Source organism: Leucoraja erinacea, chromosome 25, assembly GCF_028641065.1.
Source record: "Leucoraja erinacea ecotype New England chromosome 25, Leri_hhj_1, whole genome shotgun sequence".
NCBI classification, from domain to species: domain Eukaryota; kingdom Metazoa; phylum Chordata; class Chondrichthyes; order Rajiformes; family Rajidae; genus Leucoraja; species Leucoraja erinaceus.
The window spans coordinates 19,249,106-19,263,527 of NC_073401.1; the positions used below are offsets into that span (position 1 = coordinate 19,249,106).

The 14,422-nt window shown below is 41.7% G+C and overlaps 1 protein-coding gene across 1 annotated transcript in view; it reads right to left on the reverse strand.

Annotated features, from left to right (window-relative positions):
• LOC129709486 (P2X purinoceptor 2-like) overlaps positions 1–10,328 on the reverse strand; it is a 31,453-nt gene extending 21,125 nt beyond the window's left edge. The window contains 4 exon segments of the mRNA XM_055655910.1: positions 1,098–1,245; positions 9,218–9,537; positions 9,539–9,732; positions 10,123–10,328. Of these exon segments, the coding sequence (XP_055511885.1) occupies positions 1,098–1,245; positions 9,218–9,537; positions 9,539–9,565 (495 nt within the window). The 5' untranslated portion in view covers positions 9,566–9,732; positions 10,123–10,328.
• Between the last annotated feature and the right edge of the window lie 4,094 nt (positions 10,329–14,422).

A 14,422-nucleotide genomic window follows, 5' to 3' on the forward strand; every position in this document is an offset into this window, starting at 1 on the left:
CCCTCTTAAATATAGCCAATGAACTGGCCTCAACTACCTTCTGTGGCAGAGAATTCCACAGAATTCCACTGTGTAAAAAATGATTTTCTCATCTCGGTCCTAAAAGACTTCCCTCTTATCCTTAAACTGTGACCCCTTGTTCTGGACTTCCCCAACATTGGGAACAATCTTCCTGCATCTAGCCTGTCCAACCTCCTAAGAATTTTGTAAGTTTCTATAAGATCCCCCCTCAATCTTCTAAATTCTAGCGTGTACAAGCCGAGTCTATCCAGTCTTTCTTCATATGAAAGCCCTGCCATCCCAGGAATCAGTCTGGTGAACCGTCTCTGTACTCCCTCTATGGCAATAATGTTCTTCCTCAGATTTGGAGACCAAAACTGTACGCAATACTCCAGATGTGGTCTCACCAAGACCCTGTCCAACTGCAGTAGAACCTCCCTGCTCTTATACTCAAATCCTTTTGCTATGAATGCCAACATACCATTCACTTTCTTCACTGCCTGCTGCACCTGCATGCCTACTTTCAATGACTGGTGTACCATGACACCCAGGTCTCGTTGCATCTCCCCTTTTCCTAATCGGCCACCATTCAGATACCTTGAGAAAGAGGCTGACAGATACTTTCTGCCACACATATAACGATCTCAGTGGGGGTGGAGTGGGGATAATGCTCACTGATTATTTTTGTGGCTCACAAACAGTCATTCTCCTAATACACCAGGATCAGTTTTGGTCAGTAAATATGGTCCTGAACTTGTTACATAACTGCATGCACATCTGAAGCAGCATAAAGGTCAAACCTGCCATCATGGATCTTGACCAGATATGTCCTGTCCAGATCCGGCAGGTGTTATAATTTCACCCAGATGATAAGCTGCTGAAATCATTCATTTTTACAACATTTAACTCTGAACGTATAAGTGGTGGGAGCTCCAGTTACTGGGCGTATGTTATACATTTTCTTCCATCTTATTAATGAGCTTTGCAAAAAGAACCTGGTTTCCCTGCAGTAGATGAAGCACCAGGATCCCATTAGATGGTGAGAATTTCTGCAGCATGCAAGAAAATTCAACATCTTTGCACCAGTTGGCCCTTACCTCTGGAGGTTTGATATATTCTGCAACATCCCATATTTTTCTTTCCAAGGAGGAGTTTGTGATTGCAATTCCTTTGACCTTAGTGATGACAGAACTCTCAGGAGCGCTCTCTCTTTCTTGGTATGATTTCTCAATGATGAAAACATACCTGTACAATTCAGAAGCGAGAATTATCCACTTCAATATTAAATGAGACCATTTTTGCAACTTATATATTTCTTCTTCCATGCAGAGCTTTATTTCTAAGATGAATTACCCCAATACCATGTACGATTGACACAACTACCTTCAAAAACAGCCTTCGCTCTACTTGTTTCATTGTCAACTGACTACTTACCAAGTATCAAAGGTTAATTGTTTCATTCCATCTTTTGCTTTTCTTGCACGTACCAAATTCTGCAATGGTTCGTGTGAACAACACAAATGTTCCAGTTTACGAGTTTGACAATTTTTAATTCTTACTCATTTTCAGCTTGGATACACAAATTAAAACTTAATTAATTGTCCAATAGGAGCTAACTTTTTGGGATGCACATTTCAAATGTGGCAAAGTATTCAAATAACTGACTTGCCAAGATTCAAGATTCAAGATAGATTTCATTGCCATGTACAAGAGCTGATATATTACGGGCAGCCACATATAAATGAGCGCAGTCGATACAGTGTCCACCAAAATATTTGAAATAACGCATGAAATTATTGGATGTCCACACAATATTATTTCTGGTGGTGTTTTGTGATGATGGATAACTTTTGACAAAAGGTCTCTGACAATTGAGCCTCTCATTGGTTGGAAAATCCAGCATTTATCAGTTGCAATTGTGGTCTTACAGACGTTTTTGGATTTTTTTAATATCTTTTCTAGGTGCCCAGAAAATAACTCAGATTTCCAAATTAGCTACACAAATTCTTACAAAGTATCAGTGCAACTAACTTGTTTTTCAAATGAGAATTTATTTAATGGCGGACAATTTATAGTTTCTCCAATATTTAAAATAATATATCAGACACAAGTTATTCATGACTCATGCTTGACTCATCAGTAAATGTGATTCGGCTTGATGTTGACTGGTGCATTGCCATACACATGCTCACAACGACAAGGAATTTGTTATCCTGAATGTATATACACCCTATGAATGCCATCAGAATGAGGATGAATATTTAAATAGACTTGCTTTCATCTATTCTTTCATTCAAAACAATAATTATTGTAGTGTATATGTCATTGGGGATATGAATGCAGATATCAGAGAGTGGTAGCGGTGTGGAATAAGCTTCCAGTGGAAGTGGTGGAGGCAGGTTCGTTGGTATCATTTAAAAATAAATTGGATAGGCATATGGATGAGAAGGAAATGAAGGGTTATGGTATGAGTGCAGGCAGGTGGGACTAAGGGATAAAAAGTTGTTCGGCACGGACTTGTAGGGCCGAGATGGCCTGTTTCCGTGCTGTAATTGTTATATGGTTATATGGTTATATCTCAGATAGGAACTCATTATTTGCCAATGATATGGCTCAGTTCTGTCAAGATAATAATTTAATATTGTCAAGCAAAGTGTTTTTACCTACAGATAGCTATACTTATATTAGTGAGGCCTGGCACACCACATCATGGCTGGACCACTGTATTAGTACATGCCTCATTGCGGTATGAGCATTCTGTACGGGGCAGCAATGACTGATCATATACCTGTTGCTATGACAATAAATGATAAACACATACCTGTGGCATCCAGTGATAGAAACAGCTTTAATACAGAAAAACTGGACTGGTCAACGCTTACAAAGGAAGACATCCTAGCCTATTATGCCCATACAGATAAATCCTTAAGCAATATTCATCTACCTAAAGATGCAATAATATGTAGTAATGTTAATTGTAAAGATATGAAGCATAGGAGAGATATCTGCTCTATGTATAATGATATAGTAAGCGCCTTATATATAGGCAGTAAGCCCTACTGCAAGCATAAAAATAAGACACATAACATCAGACCTGGCTGGAATAAGTATGTAGCTGAGTATCATACTGAAGCCCGTGAAGCCACCAAATCATGGGCTATGGCAGGTAGACCCAGACAGGGGCCTGTGTTTGAGCACAAGAAGCTCACTAATGCAAGGTATAAGTATGCTGTTCGCTTCATCTGTAAAAATGAGCAAGCTATGAGGGCTGATTCCATGGCTAAGAAGTTGCTAAGTAACAATGCTACAGATTTTTGGAAGGAAGTGAGAGCTCTTAGCAGTTGCAAAACATCTCTACCATGTACTGTAGATGGAATCTCCGGAACAGCTAATATCGCGGAGTTATGGCGACAACATTATAGCACTTTATTCAACTGTGTCCAAGGTGACTTGTATAGGGTGGACAATATTGAGAGTAATGACTCGATGGTGATTATGTCACATGAGGTGTATCATGCCACGAACAAGCTGTCCAACAACAAAGCAAGTGGCTTGGATCATATCTCTGCTGAACATCTTAAGCATGTGAGTATGAGGATAGCTCCTCTCCTAGCTATTTGTTTTACTGGCTTTATGATTCATGGCTTGTTACCAGACTCAATGTTGTCTGTCCTGTTAGTGCCGGTCATTAAGGACAAAGCTGGTAAAGTAGGCAGCCTAAATAATTACAGGCCCATAGCTTTAGCCAGCATATTGTCAAAAGTTTTAGAAAGAGTTCTGCTGGATAGAATAAATGAGTTTGTTAACTCCACAGATAACAAGTTTGGCTTTAAAGCTAAACATGGCACTGACTTATGCATATATGCCCTAAAGGAGATTGTAAACAAATATAGAGGCAAAAACTCTTCAATCCTTTTGTGCTTTATTGATGCTTGACCGTGTTAATCACAGAAAGCTGTTTGGTAAAATGAGTCAAAGAGGAGTGCCTGAATACATTGTTAGAATTCTGGCCTACTGGTATGCCCACCAGACTATGCAAATAAAATGGGGCAATAGGGTCTCAGCCCCATTTGGGGTTAGCAATGGTGTTAGACAAGGGGGAATTTTGTCCCCAGTCCTTTTTAATCTATATATTGATGATCTGTCTAAACAATTGAAAGCCTGTAACACTGGGTGCGTGATTGGTAATATTTTAGTGAGCCATATAATGTATGCAGATGATCTTGTGGTCTTTAGTCCATCTAGCGCTGGTCTCCAGCAGCTCCTTACTATATGTTCTGTGTATGGTGTGGAACATGACATTAAATATAATGCTAGTAAGAGTGCTGTTATGGTCTGTAGAACCAAAGAGGATAAATGCCTAAAATATCCTGATTTTAAATTGTCTGACAACAATCTTAGTGTCTGTAATAAGATAAAATATCTAGGGCATATTATTACAGAACAAATGACAGATGATGAGGATATTTATAGGCAACGACGCATGCTGTATGTACAGGCGAATATCCTCTTGCGTAAATTTGGTGCGTGTGCAGATGTGGTGAAGATGTCACTATTTAGAGCATACTGCACACCCCTCTACACTGCGCACCTGTGGTCGAACTATTTAAAGACAAGTATGCAGAGACTAAAGGTGGCATATAATGATGCCATGAGAACACTGCTAAGGCAACCTAGATGGTGTAGTGCCAGTAATATGTTTGTGGCTGCAGGAGTCAGTACTTTAGAAGCTATCCTAAGACACCACATGTATAAATTAATTTGCAGGATAAATGACTCTTAAAAATGTGCTTATTGTGGCCTTGACAAACATAAGGGTTAGCACTACATGCTACGAATCCCAGTTGTGGAGACACTGGTATCGTTGTCTCGTTGTAGGACATTGATCATCTTTTTTTATCTGGATTTTTAACTTAAGTATTGTGTTTTTTAAAAATATAAATTATGATGTTTTTATGTGATATACCAAGATTTTATATGTATTTATGATATTTGATATGCAATGCTTTTTTAATGTAATGTTGCCCCTTGTCTGGACCTTGAGTCCGTAATAAAGTTTATTACTATTATTATTATTCCTAACTAAGCGTTGCCATAGTCTGAAAGGGGCCAAAGGAAATCTTGAGGAGTTAAATAACTTAGATTGCTTCAACTCCAGTTAATTTCTGCTCCTCCAACTCCACCTTCCACTCATCATCCACCCCTCCCTATTCTAGATCCTTCACTGCCCCCCCTCCCCCATCCTCTACCCAACCCGTCCCACACTCCATTCTGTTCTACACACCATCTCTCTCCGGTTGCACAATTCACTCCCCACTGTCATTTCTCATCATTTGCACGTCTACTCTACTCATTACCTCCAGCCTTGGTTAATATCTCCATCCTGCTCTCCCCTGCCTGACTCATCTTCCAATCAACCCTTCCTTATCTGTCTCCTTTGTATCCTGCGGTTCTGCTGTCACACCCCCACTACCCCCCCCCCCCCCCCCCCCCCCCCCCCCCAGACAGAACAAGGATAGAGTTCTCCTGGGCCTATCCCTTCACCCCCACCATCCTCCACATCCAACACATCATTCACTGACAGGAACCACCTACAATTTAATCCCACACATGTCACATCTTCCCATCCTCACCCTTATCTACTTTCCTTGGAGACCACCCCCTCTGCAACTCCTTATGCCCCTGTCCCACTTAGGAAACCTGAACGGAAACCTCTGGAGACTTTGCGCCCCACCCAAGGTTTCCGTGCGGTTCCCGGAGGTTTTTGTCAGTCTCCCCACCTGCTTCCACTACCTGCAACCTCCGGCAACCACCTGCAACCTCTGGGAACCGCACGGAAACCTTGGGTGGGGCGCAAAGTCTCCAGAGGTTTCCGTTCAGGTTTCCTAAGTGGGCCAGGGGCATTAGTTTGCTCATCCTTTCCCACCCAAATCATGTGCTCCCCAGCTACCTTCCCCAGCTAGGAGTCAAATCCAAAGTTATGACTATAATGTTTATCTTGCATACTTTTATTCATTAAATACTATGTTTCTCGTGGGAGTTATTTGTCATTTAAATAAAGGAACAAATTAAATTTTAAAGCTGCAACTAACCTTAGGTAAATAGTTATGCACCTCCCTGTGGCACGTTACTAACACTTCAATACTTGCTGCAGGTGGGGTCATGATGACACAAAAAAATCCCTTTACTGATTGAGGTAGTGATGATAACTTTGTTAAAGAATACATTAGTTGGTTGGCGAAGGGAAACTGGAACAAGGGGATAGAGAATCCAATGGAGAATGAGGGTTTTTGAAAGGTAAACAGTATTGCACATGGATTGGGCCGAGGTACTGTTTCTGAGTGGCACCTTTTATGTCGTTGCATATGCACGACTGCTCAACAGAAACAATGCTTTAGATTTACATAGCACCGTCAGTTTCAGAAATACACCATGATATTTCTCAGGGTGAAAACAGATAATAAACCCAAATGGGAAAGATTAGATGAGGATAACCAAACGTTTGGTGAAATGTGTACATTTACTGGGGGAATTTGTTTGCCGTTTTAAAGAAAATGCTATCCTATTCTTTATAAATGATCCAATGACGGTGATGATAGCTAACAAACAAATTCCCCATAATGCCTTTGATGCTGTGTACAATATAATTACATTTTGTGTAATTAGATCCCTAGAATATCAGGTGTAATTGTTATTTGCGTAGACATTAAGGCTGTCTGGCGGTGATCATATATGACAAAATGGCAGCTTTGCTGGCAATTTACAATTACTGTTTCATTTATCATGAACAATTACATATCAATTTAATTGGAATTCAACACAACAATTTAATTTTCAAATGAATGGGATGACAAAATGTTTTAAATTGGTTAATGCTCTCCTCAATGTGTTCTGACCAATGATGTAGACCAGGAAGTTGCATATCCCATGACGGAGTCATTTGCACAGATTTTAGACTAATGTTACAATGGTAGGTTGGGAGATTCATAATATTCAATTTACTGGCATGCATCCCTCTGAGGTACCTCAGAACAATGCACTTCATTAAAAGCACTTTATAAGAGTCTAACTTAAGTGCAGGGGTAAGGGGACCTTGAATTCCTTAACACACACGTAAATTACTTAATGGTGTGCAGCATGCAAATGAGGCTTTAAAAAGGGACTTTAATGCACTTTATTTTAAATAATGCACTTTATTTTATTTAAAGGGAATTTAAAATCCATTTTAAATGGAATAAGAACCACAACACAGAGAAAGAAATGAATAGCCAGGGAAAGGGATGAGATTCTGCAATGTTGGGAGTTTCCCAGATTAAAAAGCAGGACCCTGAGAGTAGCAATCTGCGGATTACACCCAGTGCCACCTGCTGGTGAGGGGTGGAATCAAAAGATAGGACAGATAAATGAGTTGTAAAGAAGGCATAGTGTATGCTTGTCTTCATTGGTCAGCGCAGGTTTTTTATACAGAGGACGGTGAGTGCCTGGAACACACGGCTGGGGTTGGTGGTTATATAGGCACATGGATAGGCAGGATATGGATTATGTGCAGACAGATAAGAGTTGGTCTTGGAATTATGTTTGACATAGATATTGTGAGCCAGAGGTAGTAATTCAGCGGGACAGGCAGCATCTCTGGAGAGAAGGAATGGGTGACATTTCGGGCCGAGACCCTTCTTCAGAGGGTTCAATCTTCAAAGGTTGTGAGCCAGAGGGCCTGTTCCTATGCGGTACTGTTCTTGTCAATCCACTGATACTGCCTGATCTGCTGAGCATTTGTTACTGCCCACGATTCTTTACATATTCCTTTCCCACACTGTCCCACTAAATGCAAATCTGATGGCTTCATAAATAGCTCATGATAACAGCAACACTAACCTAAGGTTATTAGAAGCATTCCTCTGTCACATCCATCCCAACTCCGCCCTCCCAAAACTAATTGGGTTTCTCTCCTCCCCCGTCTTGTTGAAGGGTCTGTTTCTGTTTTAGTCACATGAGTATAACGTATTATCTTCTTCTTCCCCCCTTCCAACAATAGCAATAATGTCTTCCCTCAAATTAGGAGACCAAAATTGCACACAATACTCCAGGTGCGGTCTCACCAGGACCCTGTACAACTGCAGTAGGACCTCCTTGCTCTCAAACTCAAATCCTCTTGCAATGAAGGCCAACTTGGCTTTCTTCACTGCCTGCTGTACCTGCATGCTTACTTTCAGTGACTGATGTACAAGCACACCCAGGTCTCGTTGCACCTCCCCTGCTCCTCATCTGACACCATTCAGATGATAATCTGCATTGCTGTTCTTGCAAGAAATGAATACCAATCTAACAAGTCTTTCCTGCCCTTGGCTATTTTGCAGTTCTACCCATACCGATTCTACAGCATCCAAGCTAATGTCTCTCCCTGCTATTGCATTAATCTCCTCTTTAACCAGCAATGCCACCCCACCACCTCTTCCTTTCTGTCTATCCTTCCTGACTATCGAATACCTCTGCATGTTTAGTTCCCAGCCTTGGGCACCCTGGAGCCATGTCTCCGTAATTCCAACTATATCATATCCCTTAACTACTAACTGCGTACACTTCCACGTTGTTGACTGGCCGCTCCACTTTTTAGTTTAAACCCACCCGTGTAGCACTAGCAAACCTGCCTGCCAGAATGTTGGTCCCCTTCCAATATAGGTGCAACCTGTCCCTTTTGTACAGGTCAGGTCAACCCTGCCCCAGAAAATCTTGAAATCTAAATCCCTACACCAACTGTTCTGTCACACATTCAGATCCCCTATCTCCATGTTCCTCCCCTCACTAGCACGAGGTACTGGAAGGAAACAGAGATAACCACCTTAGAAGTTCTGCTTTTCAGCCTCGAACCTAGTTCTCTATACTCACAGATTCAGATTCAATTTTAATTGTCATTGAAATTGCAGAACCTCCTTCCTCTTCTTTCCAACGTCATTTGAGCCTATATGCACAACTATTTCCGACAGATCCTTTAATGCAAAATAAATAACTAAAAATGAAAAATGCTGAAAATACTTAGTAGGTAAAGCCACCCGTGTGTAGAGCGATAGGGAATTCATATTTCGGATTTAAAAAAAAGCCTGTATCAGAACTAGGAAAGTACGAAAACAACTGATTTGTGCAGATTGAATATTGTGCTAAACTCAAATTATTCAATTCAAATTTAATACAAACATTCAGAGTTCCAGGATATACTTACACGACAAAGTACATGATGATGACAAGTTGGATGATTCTGTAGATAATTCCTAAATTTCTGTTTTTAACCACCACAACTTTCGGAGTTTCATAATTCCAAAAATCTTCCCAGCATAAACCACACGTTTCTTTGTCGCCCATGACTTCAAATCCTTCTACAATCCTTTTGGGCTCCGGAAAATTGAATCTCGCTCGGTCTCTCGTCCCATTACATCCCGCGCTATGCGCTTGCCTCGCCCGTTTGACAACTGATCCTAGGAACCTCCCAAGATAAACACAAGGAAACTCCCACCTCTTTTCACCCTCGTCCTGCCCCGCCACATTCCCGCAGATTACACCGAGACTTCATCTGGTCTTCTCAAAATGTCTTTATTCTCCAAAACAAATAGTGACAAGGGACATTATTCACTCAGCCTTTAGCTTTCCCGGGAGATCCTGAATGTCCAAGACGTGATATTTAGCCGTTTCTTGAGTAATTCCAAGGCTTTCATCTCATTCAGATATTGACCATGCTGACTGTGGAGAAAAAAATACAGCTTTCAATCTTAATTTGAATTGCATTTGTTCCAACTTGCCTTCCTGTCCGCGGGCAATTTAATCTGAAGCGATTATCATAGTTTATGTTAACCATTTCGAGTCCTGAATACTTCCATGATGTCACCTCTTGCCTGTGTTTGTGCTCTGCAAAAGTCTCCTCACAACTCGATTTATTTCACCTCTCCTGCCGAGTGAGACTCAGTTTCTTTCTTTAAAAACCATCAATGCAGCTTCCGCAGTCCAACATCGATACACTTCAAACATGTCTCACTGTCTGTAAATACACCTGTTTCATGCTGTGATTACATAAGCGCCACCTCCCCCCCCCCCCCCCCCCCCCCCCCCCCCCCCCCCTCATCTCATTCTAACCATGCTCGAGGTAATGGGTAGTCCGGCTCCAACAACGCGAGTTCGATCCTGATCCCTGGAGTTTGCACGGTTTCTCCCGTGACCGCGTGAATTTTTCCGGATCCGAGTTTCCTCGCACCTCGCGAACTTTAGGTTGACGAGTTAATTGTTTGTTGTAAATTCCTCCCAGAGAAGGCGAGTGGCAGGAAGATCGGGCTGGACTGGATGGGCATGAGTAAGAACATGTTATAAGGAAATCAGTGGGAAGAATGGGGTTTCTCTGGGAGCTGGCAAAAACTCGATGGGTCGAACTGCGTCCTATTTTAGGGAAATATGAAAGAAAGTTCGGTTATTAATCAATTTATTTTTGATTGTCTTGCGTTCACTTTGTAATGGATCTGCTCCCCCCCCCCCCCCCCCCCCGAAATCTTTAGACATCACCTCGACCTGCTTTCTTTCAAATCGAAATGTTTTGATTTTTTTTGTGTCTTTGCTTATGATTGCTTTGCATACCGTGCTGCCTTTACCTATCCATCTCTTTGTGCTGCATGCAGTTGTTGTAGTCTACCAGGACTTCGGTAAGACTTTGACAAGGTCACACATGGGATAACGATCCACAATATGAGGGTAGAAATGCATGTGCCCTCATACGTTCCAATTGTTCCACATGCCTGAATTTATTTCAGATTATTTTGATGAAAATTGGAAATGTGGACCAATAATTTGTCTGAATGAAATGGTACATCGTGAGGGGGGGGGGGGCGTGTGTATGCTTTTCTCTGCAGCAAGGCAGCAAGGAGCAAGGAGCAAGAGGCCCGAGTAACATTTCCTTTGGACTAGGTTGTTGGCGGGCCAAAGTGGGCTGCTTTTAAACGTGTGACGGTGAAAATTCAAGTTATGCATGTTCCTGTTAAATTGCTGCAGTGGAACTTGGGAGGTGCAGGGAAGGAGAGGAAGAGGCTCCTATGGCAATGTTACAGGAACAAATTGTTAGGACTAACACAGGTTATGAATCAATGGTAAGATTAACTAAATACCTATTAAGAAATAGAAATGGAAAACAAATAACTTAATTACATTTTAAATAATTTTGTAAAATTTGAGCTGATAAATCCCCTCCCCTCAATACCACAACAGTTGACCTGATTTTAAAAATTCCTTATCATTCTTATATACCTGCAATGGACACTCCACCTGATCAAAAAATGTATCGACTTCTGCCTTTAAACAATCGTTCCCTCCTCCATTGTCCTTCGACAATCATTTTCAGCCACTCATCCAATTCATCCTATTTCACAAACTGTTGGATCCTTATTTGTAAATACGGATTTCCTGTAAATTCACACACACCAGGAAACACCTGCTTCACATCAAACCTGTCAATACAATTTGGAAACTTGTTTGGGGGAAATCTCATTTCCCCTGGACCATTTGAATGTGTCAGGAAATGTCATTTGTGTCCAAGCCGCCTGTTGTCTAAGATCGCTTAAGATCGTTTAAGAAGGTTGTGCCTTGCACGGTCCGATGTGCGTTTTTGATGCCGCTTTTATTGTGAAGATGTGGTGTCGACTAATGTCCTCATATTTTAACTTTAATGCAAGGGCGGTGATAGTCAATTATGCTAATTACTCTACTCTTGCCAGCGAACGTTCACACAGTGAGAAGTCTTAAAATTATAGGAGCCTGGGGGCGTATTTGAAAATGAATGCCGCACAATCTGCCATAGACATCAGCGTGGGTCGGAACAAACTTGCCTGAACTGATACATATAATTTACAGAGCATTCGTCTGTCTTTGTAAATCGGTTGCAATGGTATCATCTGGAAGGGCAAGAGACGCGCTCCGAGCGAAACCCTGAGTAATGAACTCCTCGAGCATCTTCTGCTTTAATTTGTCCTTTTCACACCTTGCCCGACTATATCTCTCGTTTCCATCTCCCCTTCCTCTCAATAGAAACATAGAAAAATAGGCGCAGGAGTAGGCCATTCGGCCCTTCGAGCCAGCAACCCAATTCAATATGATCATGGCTGATCATCTAAAATCATTACCCCGTTCCTGCTTTTTCACCATTTCCCTTGATTCCTTTAGCCCTAAGAGCTAAATCTAACTCTCTCTTGAAAACATCCAGTGAATTGGCCTCCATTGCCTTCTGTGGCAGAGAATTCCACAGATTCACAACTCTCTGGAGACATTTTTCCTAAATGGCCTACCCCTTATTTTTAAACTGTGACCCCTGGTTCTGGACTCCCCCAACATCGGGAACATTTTTCCTGCATCAGCCCTGTCCAATCCTCTAAGAATTGTATATGTTTCTGTAAGATAACCTCTCATCCTTCTGAATTCCAACGAATACAAGCCCAGTTGACCCATCCATTATTCATATCTCAATCCCGCCATCCCGGGAATTAACCTGGTGAACATATGCTGCACTCCCTCAATAGCAATAATGTCCTTCCTCAAATTAGGAGACCAAAATTGCACTCAATATTCCAGGTGCGGTCTCACCATGGCCCTGTACAACTGCAGTAGGACCTCTTTGCTCCTAAACTCAAATCCTCTCGCAATGAAGGCCAACATGCCATTAGCTTTCTTCACTGCCTGCTGTACCTGCATGCTTACTTTCAGTGACTGATGTAGAGCACACCCAGGTCTCGTTGCACCTCCCCTTTTAATAATCTGACACCATTCAGATAATAATCTGCTTTCCTGTTCTTGCCCCCAAAGTGGATCTCACATTTATTTACATTATACTGCATTTGCCATGCATCTGCCAACTCACCCAACCTATCCAAGTCACCCTGCAGCCTCATAGCATCCTCATCGCAGATCACACTGCCACCCAGCTTTGTGTCATCTGCTAACTTGGAGATATCACATTTAATTAGCTCATCTAAATTGTTAATATATATTGTAAATAACTGGAGTCCCAGCACCGAGCCTTGCGGCGCCCCACCGTTCTCTGCCTGCCGTTCTGAAAAGGACCCGTTAATTTCTACTCTTTGCTTCCTGTCTGCCAGCCAATTCTCTATCACTACCCTACCCTCAATACCATGTGCTCTAATTTTGCACACTAATCTCTTGTGTGGGACTTTGTCAAAGGCTTTTTGAAAGTCCAGATACACCACTTCCACTGGCTCTCCCTTATCCATTCTACTTGTTACATCCTCAAAAATCTCCTCAAAAGATGAGTCAAGCATGATTTCCCCTTCATAAATCCATGCTGACTTTGACCGATTAGACTATCAGCCTGAAGAAGGGTCTCGACCCGAAACGTCACCAATTGCTTCTCTCCAGAGTTGCTGCCTGTCCCACTACTCCTGCATTTCATCTCTATCCTGAGCAAAATGTTCGTGCAGAGGTTCATCAGCAGCAGCAAGATGATGTCTATTCGGAAGAAAAGTGAAATGTTTAAATCAAGTTTCAAAATGAACTTGGGGGATATTTTGAGCTGCGAAGCCCCTAGCCTCGAGTTGACCAGGCAATGGGTTAATAGCTGGTTTGCGTTTAACATTCCTCCCCATGCCCAAGTAAATGCGACAACTAGCTGTCAAATTTCTACTGACCTCTCCTTTCCCCCGTCCTTTCAGACATTAGCTCCGGTTTATCCTATTTTTTCCATGTGACCTTTTTTGTAAATGATATTCTTTCTTCCACAACAATCTGCCTCACCCGGACCCCAATGCTGCCTGACCTGCCGAGTTACACCAGCACTTTGTCCTTTTGTGTATTAACCAGTCTGCAGTTCTTTGTTTCTACCCATCTATCATCTTTCGCCCATCCCCTTTCATCTGGATACGTTGTACTTGCGATGTTACTTGTGCCCAAACCATATTTTGGGTAAACATACTAACTGTAGCAAAGACTGTTGGCTGTTCCTGAACCTGACATCTCATGTTTGTGGTAGTTTGTTAGCCATGACTTTACAAGCCCATGGAACTCTACTTTGGCCATGGCTTTTCAAGTAAAGGATTGTGCAAGTGAAAGGCATCTAGCAAAGTTTTGTTGCCATTTTCGTGCCGATTAGCCGGGTATTATAATTGGGAATGCAACAAGCAATTTTAAATGTTTTAGAATAGTGATTGTTAGCATTCTACTTGATAATAAAACACTCTTGACTCTTGATATAGAAACCATACAGTGTTGTATAGTGCAACTAACATTGTTAAACTGCTGGTGAGGTAATGGTTAATGTGTAAATGTCATAATTAAAGCTTGTTTATTGTGAATTCTCACGAGAAAGGACCCTTGTTAGGTGACAAAGCTATTTGTCATGTGTATAAATTCTTTGTCATTCATAAAGTAAACTTCTTTCGACTGGGCG